The sequence below is a fragment of the Lepus europaeus genome, chromosome X (assembly GCF_033115175.1).
Source record: "Lepus europaeus isolate LE1 chromosome X, mLepTim1.pri, whole genome shotgun sequence".
In the NCBI taxonomy this organism is placed as follows: Eukaryota; Metazoa; Chordata; class Mammalia; order Lagomorpha; family Leporidae; genus Lepus; species Lepus europaeus.
The window spans coordinates 19,544,243-19,556,711 of record NC_084850.1 but is presented as its reverse complement, the minus strand read 5'-3'; the positions used below and the strand labels follow the sequence as shown (position 1 = coordinate 19,556,711).

The 12,469-nt window shown below is 42.2% G+C and overlaps 1 protein-coding gene across 1 annotated transcript; it reads left to right on the top strand.

The window, feature by feature from the left end:
* Positions 1-7,649: 7,649 nt before the first annotated feature.
* On the top strand, positions 7,650-12,225 carry BRS3 (bombesin receptor subtype 3). The gene is made up of 3 exons (XM_062184266.1): positions 7,650-8,083; positions 9,668-10,019; positions 11,815-12,225. Exons 1-3 carry the CDS (start codon positions 7,650-7,652, stop codon positions 12,223-12,225), a joined length of 1,197 nt encoding a protein of 398 aa, XP_062040250.1.
* Positions 12,226-12,469: the final 244 nt, after the last annotated feature.

Genomic DNA, 12,469 nt, shown 5'->3' with positions numbered 1-12,469 from the left:
AAAACAGATCATCTACATCTCAGAGCTGTCTCCAGATTAAATGGGATAACATACCTGCAGGACACATATAGCATTCAGCACACAGTGGGTGGGTGTTATTCCATCTCAAATCAAACCACTAAAGTGGTATCTATTTTGCCTCTATTTAAGGTTGGCATGGTCTAATGAGAGGACAAAGGAAAACATGTGTTTTGCTCTTCGTATTTGAACCTAGTTACTATTTTTACTTTCGCTAGAACACTGCCCTTGACAACTGTGTGGCTTAATCTTACCCAGAGACAGCTCTAGCACACAGGCTTTCCTATTGGCTTAGCCTGACAAATTTTGTTTTGAAGCCCTTCCTCATTCCCAGTCCCTCACTATATTCCAATAAGCCTTGCTTGTACTGGGCAGGCCCAGAAAACAGGGATCAGGTCTTAAAACTAAGTAAGACTTGGAGATAGTGTCATGAAGATAAGATGAAGTATGGGGGTGGACATTTGCCACAGCAATTAAGAGCCTGCTTTGGATGTCCACATCCCACCTCAGAGTGCCTTGTTTACAGTCTTGACCTTGCTTCTGATTCCAGTTTCTTGTTAACGTGCACCCTGGGAGGCGGAAGGTAGTGGCTCAAGTACTTGAGTTACTGCAAATTATGTGGGAGACCTAGATTGAGTTCCAGACTCCTGGCTTGGGTCTGGCACTACCCCAGCTATTACAGGCATTTGGGGAGTGAATCAGTGGCTGGAAGATATCTCTTTTCCTTTTCCTCTGCCATTCAAAAATAAATAAATAATTGTTTTTCAAAAAGAGATGAGGCATGAGCAGGTCACTGTGCTGTTCTGAAATGATCCCCCAGGAATATAAGAGCTCTGCCTTGGTACACCCCTCAGGTGTCGTTCAGTGCACCTATGGAAGGAGAAGCAGATACTTGTATGTGTTTGAAGAACCCGAGAGAATTCAGACACCTACTTTAATTCACTCAAGTGCATAGCCAAATCGCAAGTGCAATGTGGCTGCTATATCCCTAGATATATAACCAAAATAAACAAGAATGACCCCCTGTGTATCTGGCTTGAGATTGTGGAGATGGAGGTCTCCATCAATCATGCTGCTACACAAAAATTTGAGATAATTTCCTATTGCCTGTTGAATGAAGTAAAAACCCAGCCCATAGCATTCAAATGTTTTCTACAAGGTAGCCTCTATTGAGCCTTCCAGGTTTATTCACCTGGTTTCTGTATTCACACCCACACTGTGACGACTCTCAACTGTTCATCCCCTGAACATGCCTCTATCCACTCCCACTTCTGTGTCTGTGCTGGTCAGTTTTATGTATGACTATGTCCCTGTCCCCAGTCTCCACCTTCTGAAATCCTTCACAGTGCCTCTGGTAAATGGGCTCTCCCATGAATCCTTTCTGATGCCTCAGTCCTTCAACAGCCATGATCTCCTTCCTCTGAACCATGATAGAATTGCCTTTCTCTTTTGCTTGCAACTTGGGTTGTAGTTTGAGCCCAAATCGTGGCCCTTGCTGGGGCTCAGAGTTACACAGAAGGCCTGGACAGTTGAAGGAACGGTGGTGGAGCTGAGGGCCTCTAAGGAGAGAGCACTTTCCAAAGGGAGCTAATTACAAAGCATGGCAGAGCTGACTCAGGAACGAAGCCAAAGTTTGCAGTAGGAAGCAATTATTTGGAGTACAATACAATAGAATGAATCTGCCCCAGGACCATCCTCCCCAGGTGCTCACCTGTATCCTAGCCAGGGACCTATTTGTATCCATGAAAGAGGTTTGTGGTAGCAAAGCAAATGAGATACTGAACCCCTCTTCCTAACATGGCCCACTGAGAGATCAAAGGCATAAATAATGGGCAATAGCCCAGGATGGTCCCAACAAGGCCAAATTGCACAGAAGGAACATGGTGTAGTACTCTGAAAGGACATTTTCCATGGAGGAGGAATAAATCCACATCACTGGAGCAGGGCTCCTCTGAGGACACACAGTCATCCTGGACATCCTATGGATGCTTCTCAAAGACAAGTACTATATCTAAGCCACTAAGAGTCAGAACCCCCAGGGATTCAGATAGTTTTTCTCTAGGATATCTCTGGCCTGCATCTGTCAGAGTAACAGTGACACTTTGAAAAACCATTTTAATTAAAATGGATCAAGTCTTGGCCTGCGCCGCGGCTCACTAGGCTAATCCTCCACCTGCGGCACCAGCACCCCAGGTTCTAGTCCCTGTTGGGACGCCAGATTCTGTCCCGGTTGCCCCTCTTCCAGGCCAGCTCTCTGCTGTGGCCCGGGAAGGCAGTGGAGGATGGCCCAAGTGCTTGGGCCCTGCACCCGCATGGGAGACCAGGAGGAAGCACCTGGCTCCTGGCTTCAGATCGGTACAGCATGCCAGCTGTAGCGGCCATTTGGGGGGTGAACCAACGGAAAAGGAAGACCTCCTTTCTCTCTGTCTCTGTCTCTCTCTCTCTCTCTCACTGTCTAACTCTGCCTGTCAAAAAAAAATGGATCAAGTCAGCATTCTCTGCTGGAACAAACCAAAGCATGGGTGGGGACCACCTCTGTCTGATGAGATACTGGTTAGGACCCCAAACTCTAGAACCATTGACCTGGGTTCAGCTTGATCACTTGATTTGCCCTACACTTCAGCTTCCTCATATAAAAATGAAAACAATAGAATAAGTCAACTGAGAGCAACAAGTGGGACATACTTGATGTTGGCAATTGTGAAGCCCATTTCAAAAGGTGAGACTAAGTTGCCAATCCCCAGAAGACTGCATCAAACAAAATAGAGGACTATGGTGTGGGTATATGAAAGCAATGCTAGAGATTCTTGAGTCATTTAAAGAAGGGAGACCATTAGAATCTTCCTTGAAAAAATAGGTGAGGGAGGTCTCAATTCAATTGTAATTTTGATATTTAAGGATAAGAGATTTTATTTTTAATTTTCAGACTTGTCATCACTTGTCATGCTGACAGAGCCCAACAGACCATTGGTGATCACTGGAAAGGGATTTTTGTGCTTAGTGGAACAGTGGAAAAGACTACATGGCTTAGAGAAGCAGTGTGGAGACTGCAGGGCACAATGTGGAACAGCAACACTGACAGAGAAAATCTCTTTGCTTATGAGAAGAGGAAAGATCTCGGAAAAGAACTGAAGGACTCAACAATTGCCATTGTTTAGCCTCAAACTACATGTAAGACCCCCAGCCTTAGGCACTCCCAGAAGTGTTTGCGGTAGATGACTTGACAAGAAACTAAGCATCTTCTATGAATAATTGTATCAGTGCCAAAGAAATTCAGATTTCCTAGTTGCTTGTATCCTTACCTTATCTCCTTAAGTTCTGTGAGGACAGGTGCTAAGTCTTACTCGTCTCTATCTCCCCAGAACACAAAACTTCTTCCTGGCAGAGTGCTGTTGACACTGCTAGACATTTCTTATTCATCTCTGTCCCTCAATAGCATCTGGTCCTGGCCTTACTCTGTTCCCACCTTTTTAAGCTTCGTTGAGGTGTAATTTACATGACACAAATTCACCTATTTTTAAGTGAACGGTTTGAATTTTAATAAATTTATACAATCACACAACCATCATAAGCAACAGTTTAAATTTATTTATTTGTTTGAATTATTTATTTTTTGAAAGGCAGAGTGATGGGGTTGGAGGCAGAGAGAGAGAGAGAGAGATCTTCCATTCACCAATTCACTCTCCAAATGGCCACAACATCCAGAGCTGATGGAAGTTGGCAGCCCAAAACTCCCTCCATCTAGGTCACCCATGTAGGTAGCAGGGGCCTAAGCACTTGTACCACGCTCCACTGCTTTTCCTAGGCACATTTGCGAGGAGGTGAATCAGAAGCTGAGCAGCCAGGGCTCTAACAAGCACTCTGATATGGGATGTTTGTCTCACCCATAATTGTTTTTATTTATGAGAGAGAGAGAGAGAGAGAGAGAGAGAGAGAGAGAGAGAGAGAGAATTACCCATCTAACAGCTCACTCTCCAAATGTCTGTCAAAGCTAGGAACTGGGACCACCATCCAGGTCTCCCATGTGGGTGGCAGGGATCCAGCTACTTGAGACATCATCTTTGCCTTGCAGAGTCTGCATTAGCAGGAACCTGGATGGAGTTAGGAACCCGAGCCAGGAATCAAACTCAGGTACTCCAGTGTGGGACAAAGGCATCTTAACTAGCATCATATGGTTTTACAACACCGACATCATCCCCAGAATTTCCCTGTGCTCCTTGGCAATCAATTCTGTCTCAGGTTGCAAATCCAGGCAACCACAGATGTGTTATCCATCACTTTCAGCTTCATCTTTCTAGAAGTGTCATATTAAGGAACTGTACAGTATGTATGGTGTCTTATACTTCAGATGTTTAAGATTCAGCCATGTTGTCTTTTTTTATTGTTTTATAGTATTCCATTGCCTAGATAAGCCACATTTGGATTACCCATTTACTAATTGTTTGGCATTTGAGTTGTTTCCAATTTGATTTCATGAAAATGTGCCCATTGTTATTTGCATACCAGTCTTTGTGTAGACATGGGTTTTCAGTTATCTGAGGGTAGATACCCAGGAGTGGAGTTGTGGGGCCATATGGTAAATGTCTGTTCTTCATTGATTTGAAGCACCTTAATAGGGATTAACATTAGGAAGCTTTCTGAAAGTAAATCTCACAGGAATTGGACACAAGCAAGTCCAAGGAAAGGGAAGATAACTGAGAAGTGAGAAAGGCAGTAAGAGGGAGAGGCATGGGAGTTGTAGTCCAGAAGTTTAAACAGACGCTTGGGACACTTCCATTCCATAGCAAATTGCCTCATTCAAGTCCTGGTTACTCTGCACTTCCAATCCTTACTGGCTTCTGGCTCTTGGCCCACCCGTGGCTTCTGTAGGCATTTGGGGTCTGAAATCAGCAGATGGAGACACTCTCTCTCCCAGCCCCAAAATAAATTATACAAATATTTAAAAGGAAGAAATTCAGGGACTGGTGCCATGGCGCAGTAGGTTAATCCTCCGCCTGCAATGCCAGCATCCCATATGGGTGCCAGTTCTAGTCCTGGCTGCTCCTCTTCCTATCCAGCTCTCTGTTGTGGCCTGGAAGGCAGTAGAAGATGGCCCAAGTGCTTGGGCCCCTGTACCTGCGTGGGAGACCAGGAGGAAGCTCCTGGCTCCTGGCTTGGGATCGGTGCAGCTCCGGCTGTTGCGGCCATTTGGGGAGTGAACCAATGGAAGGAAGACCTTCCTCTCTGTCTCTCCCTCTCACTGTCTGTAACTCTACCTCTCAAATGAATAAATAAAATCTTTTAAAAAATAAAAAGAAGAAATTCAGATGCTCAGGTCCCATCCAGGCCCACCAAATTAGAAACTGCAAGTGAGACTCAGCAATCTGTGCTTAATCAGAAAACCCAATTTAAGAAAATTAGTAATCTAACTATTTAGTGTCTTTTTCAGTTAAAAAGATACACTAGAATTGTGTTACAACTGTTCAATCTATAACCAAGTAGTTTTGAAAATCTTGGAAGATTATATTGACAAATTATATACTAATGCCCCCCAAAAATTTCATCATGTTGCATAGTTTAAGTGCCCCGCAACTTTAGTTATAAATGATTAACTAGACATGGTTATGTTTTTGGGTGAATTATAAGGTTGTGAAAGAGGCAGATATAAAAGCAGGTACATTTAAATGATATACCATGAATTGCTGATTAGCCTGGAAATCTCTTGTCCTTGGGTTAATATAACATGCAGAAAACCTAAGTCTATGATGCCAAATGAGCAAATATGCCTCATTGTCAGGAGCGGAGTGTTTTTCAGCTCTTGTCTCTGATTTTAACCTTTCATAACCCAGGGAGAATCTGTGTTTCATTTTAACTCTGCCACCAAGTACTTGAGAGATGAGCTACTTTCCTCTTGTGGACCTCATTTTTGTCACTGAAAATTGAGAACATTTGATTTCATCATCTCTAGGGTCACCTCCATCTCTGATATTCTGGGATTCTAGAATTCTAGGGATCCAACACCCCCAATTCTCTGGCACCACTCTCTCATGACCTTTCCTTACCAGAAGGAAGAGAGAAGGAGAAGCAGGCTGGTGGCTGCAGCCTGCTGAAAGCATGACAGAACTTGGGAATTCAGATAATTTCAGAAGTCACATGCCAGCATCTGTTTCTTACAAAACAATGTTGTGTGGAGATCAACTGTGCTGTGAATTGAGAGATATTGTTTGCTTCTTGCTAAATGAGATGCAGAAATCCCAGAGGGATTTTTCACTGGTTTGGTGAGAACAAGATGTGACCTGGATAGATCCCCTTTTGGCAGGCATGGTCTTAAATAACCAGCCCAGTACATGAAATTACTTAAGTGATTATAATTAAAAACTTAGATATATAGATAGCTTATATGTAATATATGTAATATATTATATATAATATATATATATTTCACAGGATAGTTCTTAGCAAGTTTTATTATCAACTGCTTTCAAACTGCTCACCAACCACTCCCAAACAACCTGCACACAAGCCCCTAAGCACACCTAAGTGTACATACACACATAAATCACATGCATTTTCCATTTAAAAGGGCTTTTCTTGCTGATGCTAAGGTGATTACCTTAATTTTCTACTTCCTTAAGCTGATGTAAATGTCATCTATATGCCTATCATCTCCAGAGTAACTTGTAGCATTTCCTCATCTGGAAATAATGGTTTTCATTCTTACTAGTCCTTTTGTGTTGGGAACTTGAGTGGTATCCTATACTACTTTGTTTTGGAACAAGAGCAGTAATTTTAACCATTTCTAGATAAAAAAAAAAAACTCTAACCATCTCTTAAAAAAATCTGTGCCATTAAAGCAGACAGTCAGATAGTAAAATTGTTTTTATTAGGGCATTTAGATTCACAGCAACTAATGGTTTGCTTGGATTTTTCCTTTCTTAAAGGTTGCTTTGATGTTGTATAGCAGAGCCCCAGAAGTATGCAGAGTTGGGAATACCCATATGTCACAGTGAGGTAGCATGCTCAGGTCACCTGAATGGTGACTCCTGGGAGGTGGTATCAGTCCAGTTACTCTTGTGAATGACTTGTTGTCTCAACACCTCTCTGATATTAAATCTTGAAGAATGGGTTCAAGTTTGCATTGCAGGGGCCATTTACCCTTATTTATCATGTAAAAGACAATGCATTAGACTACCATGTGATTGAAGATGGAGAAATGGGGTGTTTTTTAGGAAAAAAATTGACAAGACCTATATGGACCACCCTGGGTAGAAGTGAAGACAGAGTGATTCTGACCAACAGTAGGGTGCTTTAATACTATGTATTAATTCAAAAGAGTCCCCAGTGGATAAGAATAAGCAACTGCAGAGCATTTCCTAGCCCCTCCCTCCCCTATGTCACAGAAACGCCAATAAAACTCCTCCACCTCCCACTCTTCAGTACCAGATCCGTAAGCGTTTAGCTAAGCATGCTGGGAGACACACAACCACTGAAGGAAAGGAATATCCGGATGTCTTGGATTTTCTTTCCATTCTCTTCTGTTCTGTTCTCCTGATACCACCTCATTACTAGACGTAGGCAATAGACGTGACAGTCAACTACATCTGAACTGAGCAGAAGAAATATTAAAGGCACACAATCAGGAGACAGGAGAAATGCCTCAAAGGCAGCCTCAGTCACCTAATCAGACTTTAATTTCAATCACAAATGACACAGAATCCTCAAGCTCTGTCGTTTCTAACGATACCACAAATAAAGAACGGACCGGAGACAACTCTCCAGGAATAGAAGCATTGTGTGCCATCTATATCACTTATGCTGTGATCATTTCAGTGGGCATCCTTGGAAATGCTATTCTCATCAAAGTCTTTTTCAAGACTAAATCCATGCAAACAGTTCCAAATATTTTCATCACCAGCCTGGCTTTCGGAGATCTTTTACTCCTGCTAACTTGTGTGCCAGTGGATGCTACCCACTACCTTGCAGAGGGATGGCTGTTCGGAAGAATTGGGTGTAAGGTGCTCTCTTTCATCCGGCTCACTTCTGTCGGTGTGTCGGTGTTCACGTTAACGATTCTCAGCGCTGACAGGTGGGTTTCTTTTCTCTGTTATATTTGTCGGGATGTGACATTTGACAAAAAGAAAGGGAAGCTTGTGCTTAGCATTTACTGGCTACTATTCTGCTTTTCTCACACTCGCTAACCTGGATGTAAGATTGGAAAATCGGGTGGCATTTTAAACAAACTTGGTGTTAAGTATGTTAAATTTCCTGCATTAACATCTGAGGAAAGGTTGCAATTGTATGCTTTAGGGATAATTTATTCTCTTTGAAATGTGATTGCTTGAAAGACTGTTGAATGGTGTTTTTATTTTCCTCCAGTTTATTAAGTAAGGGCAAATTGTTGCAGGTGTAAAAGAAAAGAAGTCATGCTTTATACATTAGTGCAGCCTAGTGGTACAATATAGTCAACATGAAAACATTAGTATAGGTGTGAAATTGACCACATATACGCTACTGCATACCAGGATGATGGTAAAAAAAAAATACATACATCTAATTGATTTGAAATTTAGCAAATTAGCTAATGGTAGAAAAATGGTGAGGTTTTCAGTTCCCTGGTAACTGAATGTAATGTCATCAGTAATTCTATGCATTTTCTCTATAGGCATTCAGTGACATTATCGTTTCCAGGGAAAGAAATTAATCCTGATTGACTTTTAGAGCTCTATGGACAGAGCGAGTGAGAACCTCTCTCTCACAGTCAGGGTGGTCAGACTCGGTGTTAGGATATTTTCAGTCTAAGTATCGTGTTTTTCTGTGTTCCTATTGTAGAATGATAACTGTGAAAGCATGAAAAAAATTGAGGCTCCAAATGTTAAAAGCGATGCTTTAAAAAGCCTTCAAGAAGCCTGTAAGTAATCAATGCCCAGTAGCACCAGAAGACATAGCTGCTTCAGAGTCTGCAGTCTGAGAGGAGGAAATGCTTTCCCCGTGTCTTTTTGAATTTTTACTTTGACTGGTCTTATATGCTATTAGAGGGCAGACTGGCAGAAAGGCTGGAGATTTTCGGGTAGATTTGTCTGAATGAGACGGCATCTTGCTCCAGCATAGGGCTTCCAATTTCACCCTTGCTTTGCCTAAATTTGCCCACTGATCAACTGGCTTCAGCAACAAATTAGCGCTTATGAATGGGGAAGAACTTAACTCTCCTCCTTACTGCGTAAATCCCTGGAATTCTTTTCTAGGAAGGTTGAAGACTTCTCACTCATGAAGAAAGGAGAATTAATTCGGTTTAACAGCAGTCACTTAACAAAAAGGAAGTCTTTTAGAGCACTGAAGGTAATACACAGGTGGTGAATTACTCTCAATGATACATAAAATCATGCCAACAAATATTTATTTGTCCTAAATAGGGGGCCTATGCATAGAATTATAAATTGGAAATCTGGAGAATCTCATAGGCATGAATAAAGGAAAAGCTGATTAGCATAAATAAAATACTGGGATGTAGTATGTATCTTTGAAACCATAACCAATTCTAGTTGGTTAATGTTGATGTGGCTGTGCACATATGGATAGAAGGTAGAGCTGATGACCACTGAGGTGACTTCTATCCCTAAGATTCTGTGGTTGTTATTAATTCTGACCTTTGCTTCTGATTATGTGTTTCTAGATACAAGGCGGTTGTGAAGCCACTTGAGCGACAGCCCTCCAATGCCATCCTGAAGACGTGTGCCAAAGCCGGCTGCATCTGGATCGTGTCCATGATATTTGCTCTCCCAGAGGCTATCTTTTCAAATGTGTATACTTTTCGAGATTCCAACAAAAATGTGACATTTGAATCATGTACCTCATATCCTGTTTCTGAGAGGCTCCTGCAAGAAATACATTCTCTGTTGTGCTTCTTGGTGTTCTACATTATTCCACTTTCTATTATCTCTGTCTATTACTCTTTGATTGCTAGAACCCTTTACAAAAGCACCTTGAACATCCCTACTGAGGAACAAAGGCATGCCCGGAAGCAGGTATGTATTAATCAGTACTAATACAACTGCGGTTTGAATTGAGAAGCGAAATTCCTACTTTTACACAGTGAGCAACTGTGCATTTACCTGTGTGTAAACACAAGAGGAATGTAGCATTTTTGTTGTGGGCATGGGCTCTGGTTTTAATCGTAAGTTTATCATATACTAGTTGAGCAATTGTGAGCAAGTTCTTTAATTTCTCTGCACTCCAAGCTCCTTGTCTGTAAAAATAAAGACAGGGACAAGATAATGTAGGTGAAATTCTTAGCATAGCCTCTGGTGGGGCAGCTATTTTTAGGGAGGGAACAGCTGAAGTTCGAAAGCAGTCAAAACTATTTTCCCTGTGGAATAATGAGGAACGTTGCATGAGGTGAGACTATAACGCAAAGCAGCTTTGGTTGTAGAAAGCATAACAGAATAGGAGAAATGGAGTAGAATAGAAATGGGATAGAAATTAGAAGTAATAGAGTGATAGAACTGGCAAGAACCCAGAACATTATTCAAGCCACTGACACACAGATGAGCAAACTGAGGTCAGTGTGTGTGTGAACCGGGGACATAGTGCCAATGACAAGAGAACATGGTGACTCATAGAAACTTAAGACTCTTGAAAGAGCCAGGTGTGCTCTTCTCCCAGAAATATAGACTGAGTAAAATGGATATTGCTAACACTGTTCTATTTGACTTTTTAAAAAGGATTTCTATCCTTTGGGGGAGGAGGGGAGGGATGGTTCCTTTGACCTTGTGAACAGTACCCAGAAAGCTGTGTCACCTTTTGGCACTAGTCCGTTCTGGTGATTCATGTAGGTTCAAGAAGCTGCAGTAGCATAGTGAATGCCCATATGAATATTTGCTCCACTGGTGGCCACAGGCTATATCTTTACTTAACCTGATTCATTTCTCTTGTGCAGATGTAGGCAGGATTATTTTCACATACGAAGGATACCACACTTGGTTTTTATTCATTTGACCATACGATTAGGATTCTGATAGATTAAAAATACTTCATGATACCAATTTGGCAACTTTCAAAAACCCTATAAGAATATTCTTATCTTGTCAGCCTCTGCTGATGGAGTGAAAGCAGTTTCGTATTGTGTCTTTCTCTGCTTTCAGTCCAATTAGAATTTCCGGAATTCCTGAATAGTCTTTGAGTTAACTGGAGACATCCTAGAGTATCTCAAAATCAGGGGAGGCGGGAGGTCTCTGAATTAAGGTTAATGAGACCAGGATCATGGAATACCATGCCAATTAACTTGCTGTATTCTATAGCCACAGGCTGACTTCCTGCATGTCCCAGCCAGTTAGCTAACAAACACATGTTCTAAGGGAGACCACCTATTTAACTGCAATTTTCTTTTTCTTAAAAAAAGATTTATTTTATTTTACTTAAAAGTCAGAGTGACAGAGAGAGAGAGAGAGAGAGGTCTCTGCTGGTCATCTGCTGGTTCACTCCCCAACTGGCCGCAATGGCCGGAGCTACGCCAATCCCAAGCCAGGAGCCAGGAGCCAGGAGCCTCCTCCAGGTCTCCCACACGGGTGCAGGGGCCCAAACTCTTGGGCCATCTTCTACTGCTATCCCAGGCCACAGCAGAGAGCTGGACAGGAAGTGGAGCAGCCGGGACTCAAACTGGAGCCCATATAGGATGCCGGCACTGCAGCTGACAGCTTTACCCACTACGCCACAGCGCTGGCCCCAACTGTAATTTTCTACATAAGCTTACAGAATGACTTTTAAAAATCTTTGCCAACTAAATGATTTTTTTTTTGGGTCATTTTTCTTCTTCTTCTGTAGATTGAATCCCGGAAGAGAATTGCCAAAACGGTGTTGGTACTGGTGGCTCTGTTTGCCCTCTGCTGGTTGCCGAATCACGTCCTGTATCTCTACCACTCATTCACTTATGAAACCTATGTAGACCCCTCTGCTATTCATTTTATTGTTACCATTTTCTCTCGGGTTCTGGCTTTCAGCAATTCTTGTGTTAACCCCTTTGCTCTCTACTGGCTGAGCAAAACCTTTCAGAAGCATTTTAAAGCTCAGCTATTCTGTTGCAAGGCAGAGTTGCTTGAACCTCCTGCTGACACCCCTCTTAACAACCTGGCTGTGATGGGAAGGGTCCCAGGCACTGGGAGCACACAGATGTCGGAAATTAGTGTGACCTTGTTCTCTGGGTGCAGTGTGAAGAAGGAAGAAGACAGAGTCTAGATCATCCTGTTCAAAAAGGTGTTTTTTCCCTCCAAGCGGGTATATCCAACTTTAAAGTGTACATAGGTGTATGGTGTCCGGATTTTTGTTGTTTGTAAATTGTGTTGAAATCTTAAGAGTGAAGGAACCCTATGAGTAAAAGACAAACCATGATTTTCTTCCTAGTAAAAAGAATAATATTATTGGGCTTTCTAAATAAAACGAAGTCCCAGTTAAGTGCAGGAAGACAAGTTTGTGTATGCCA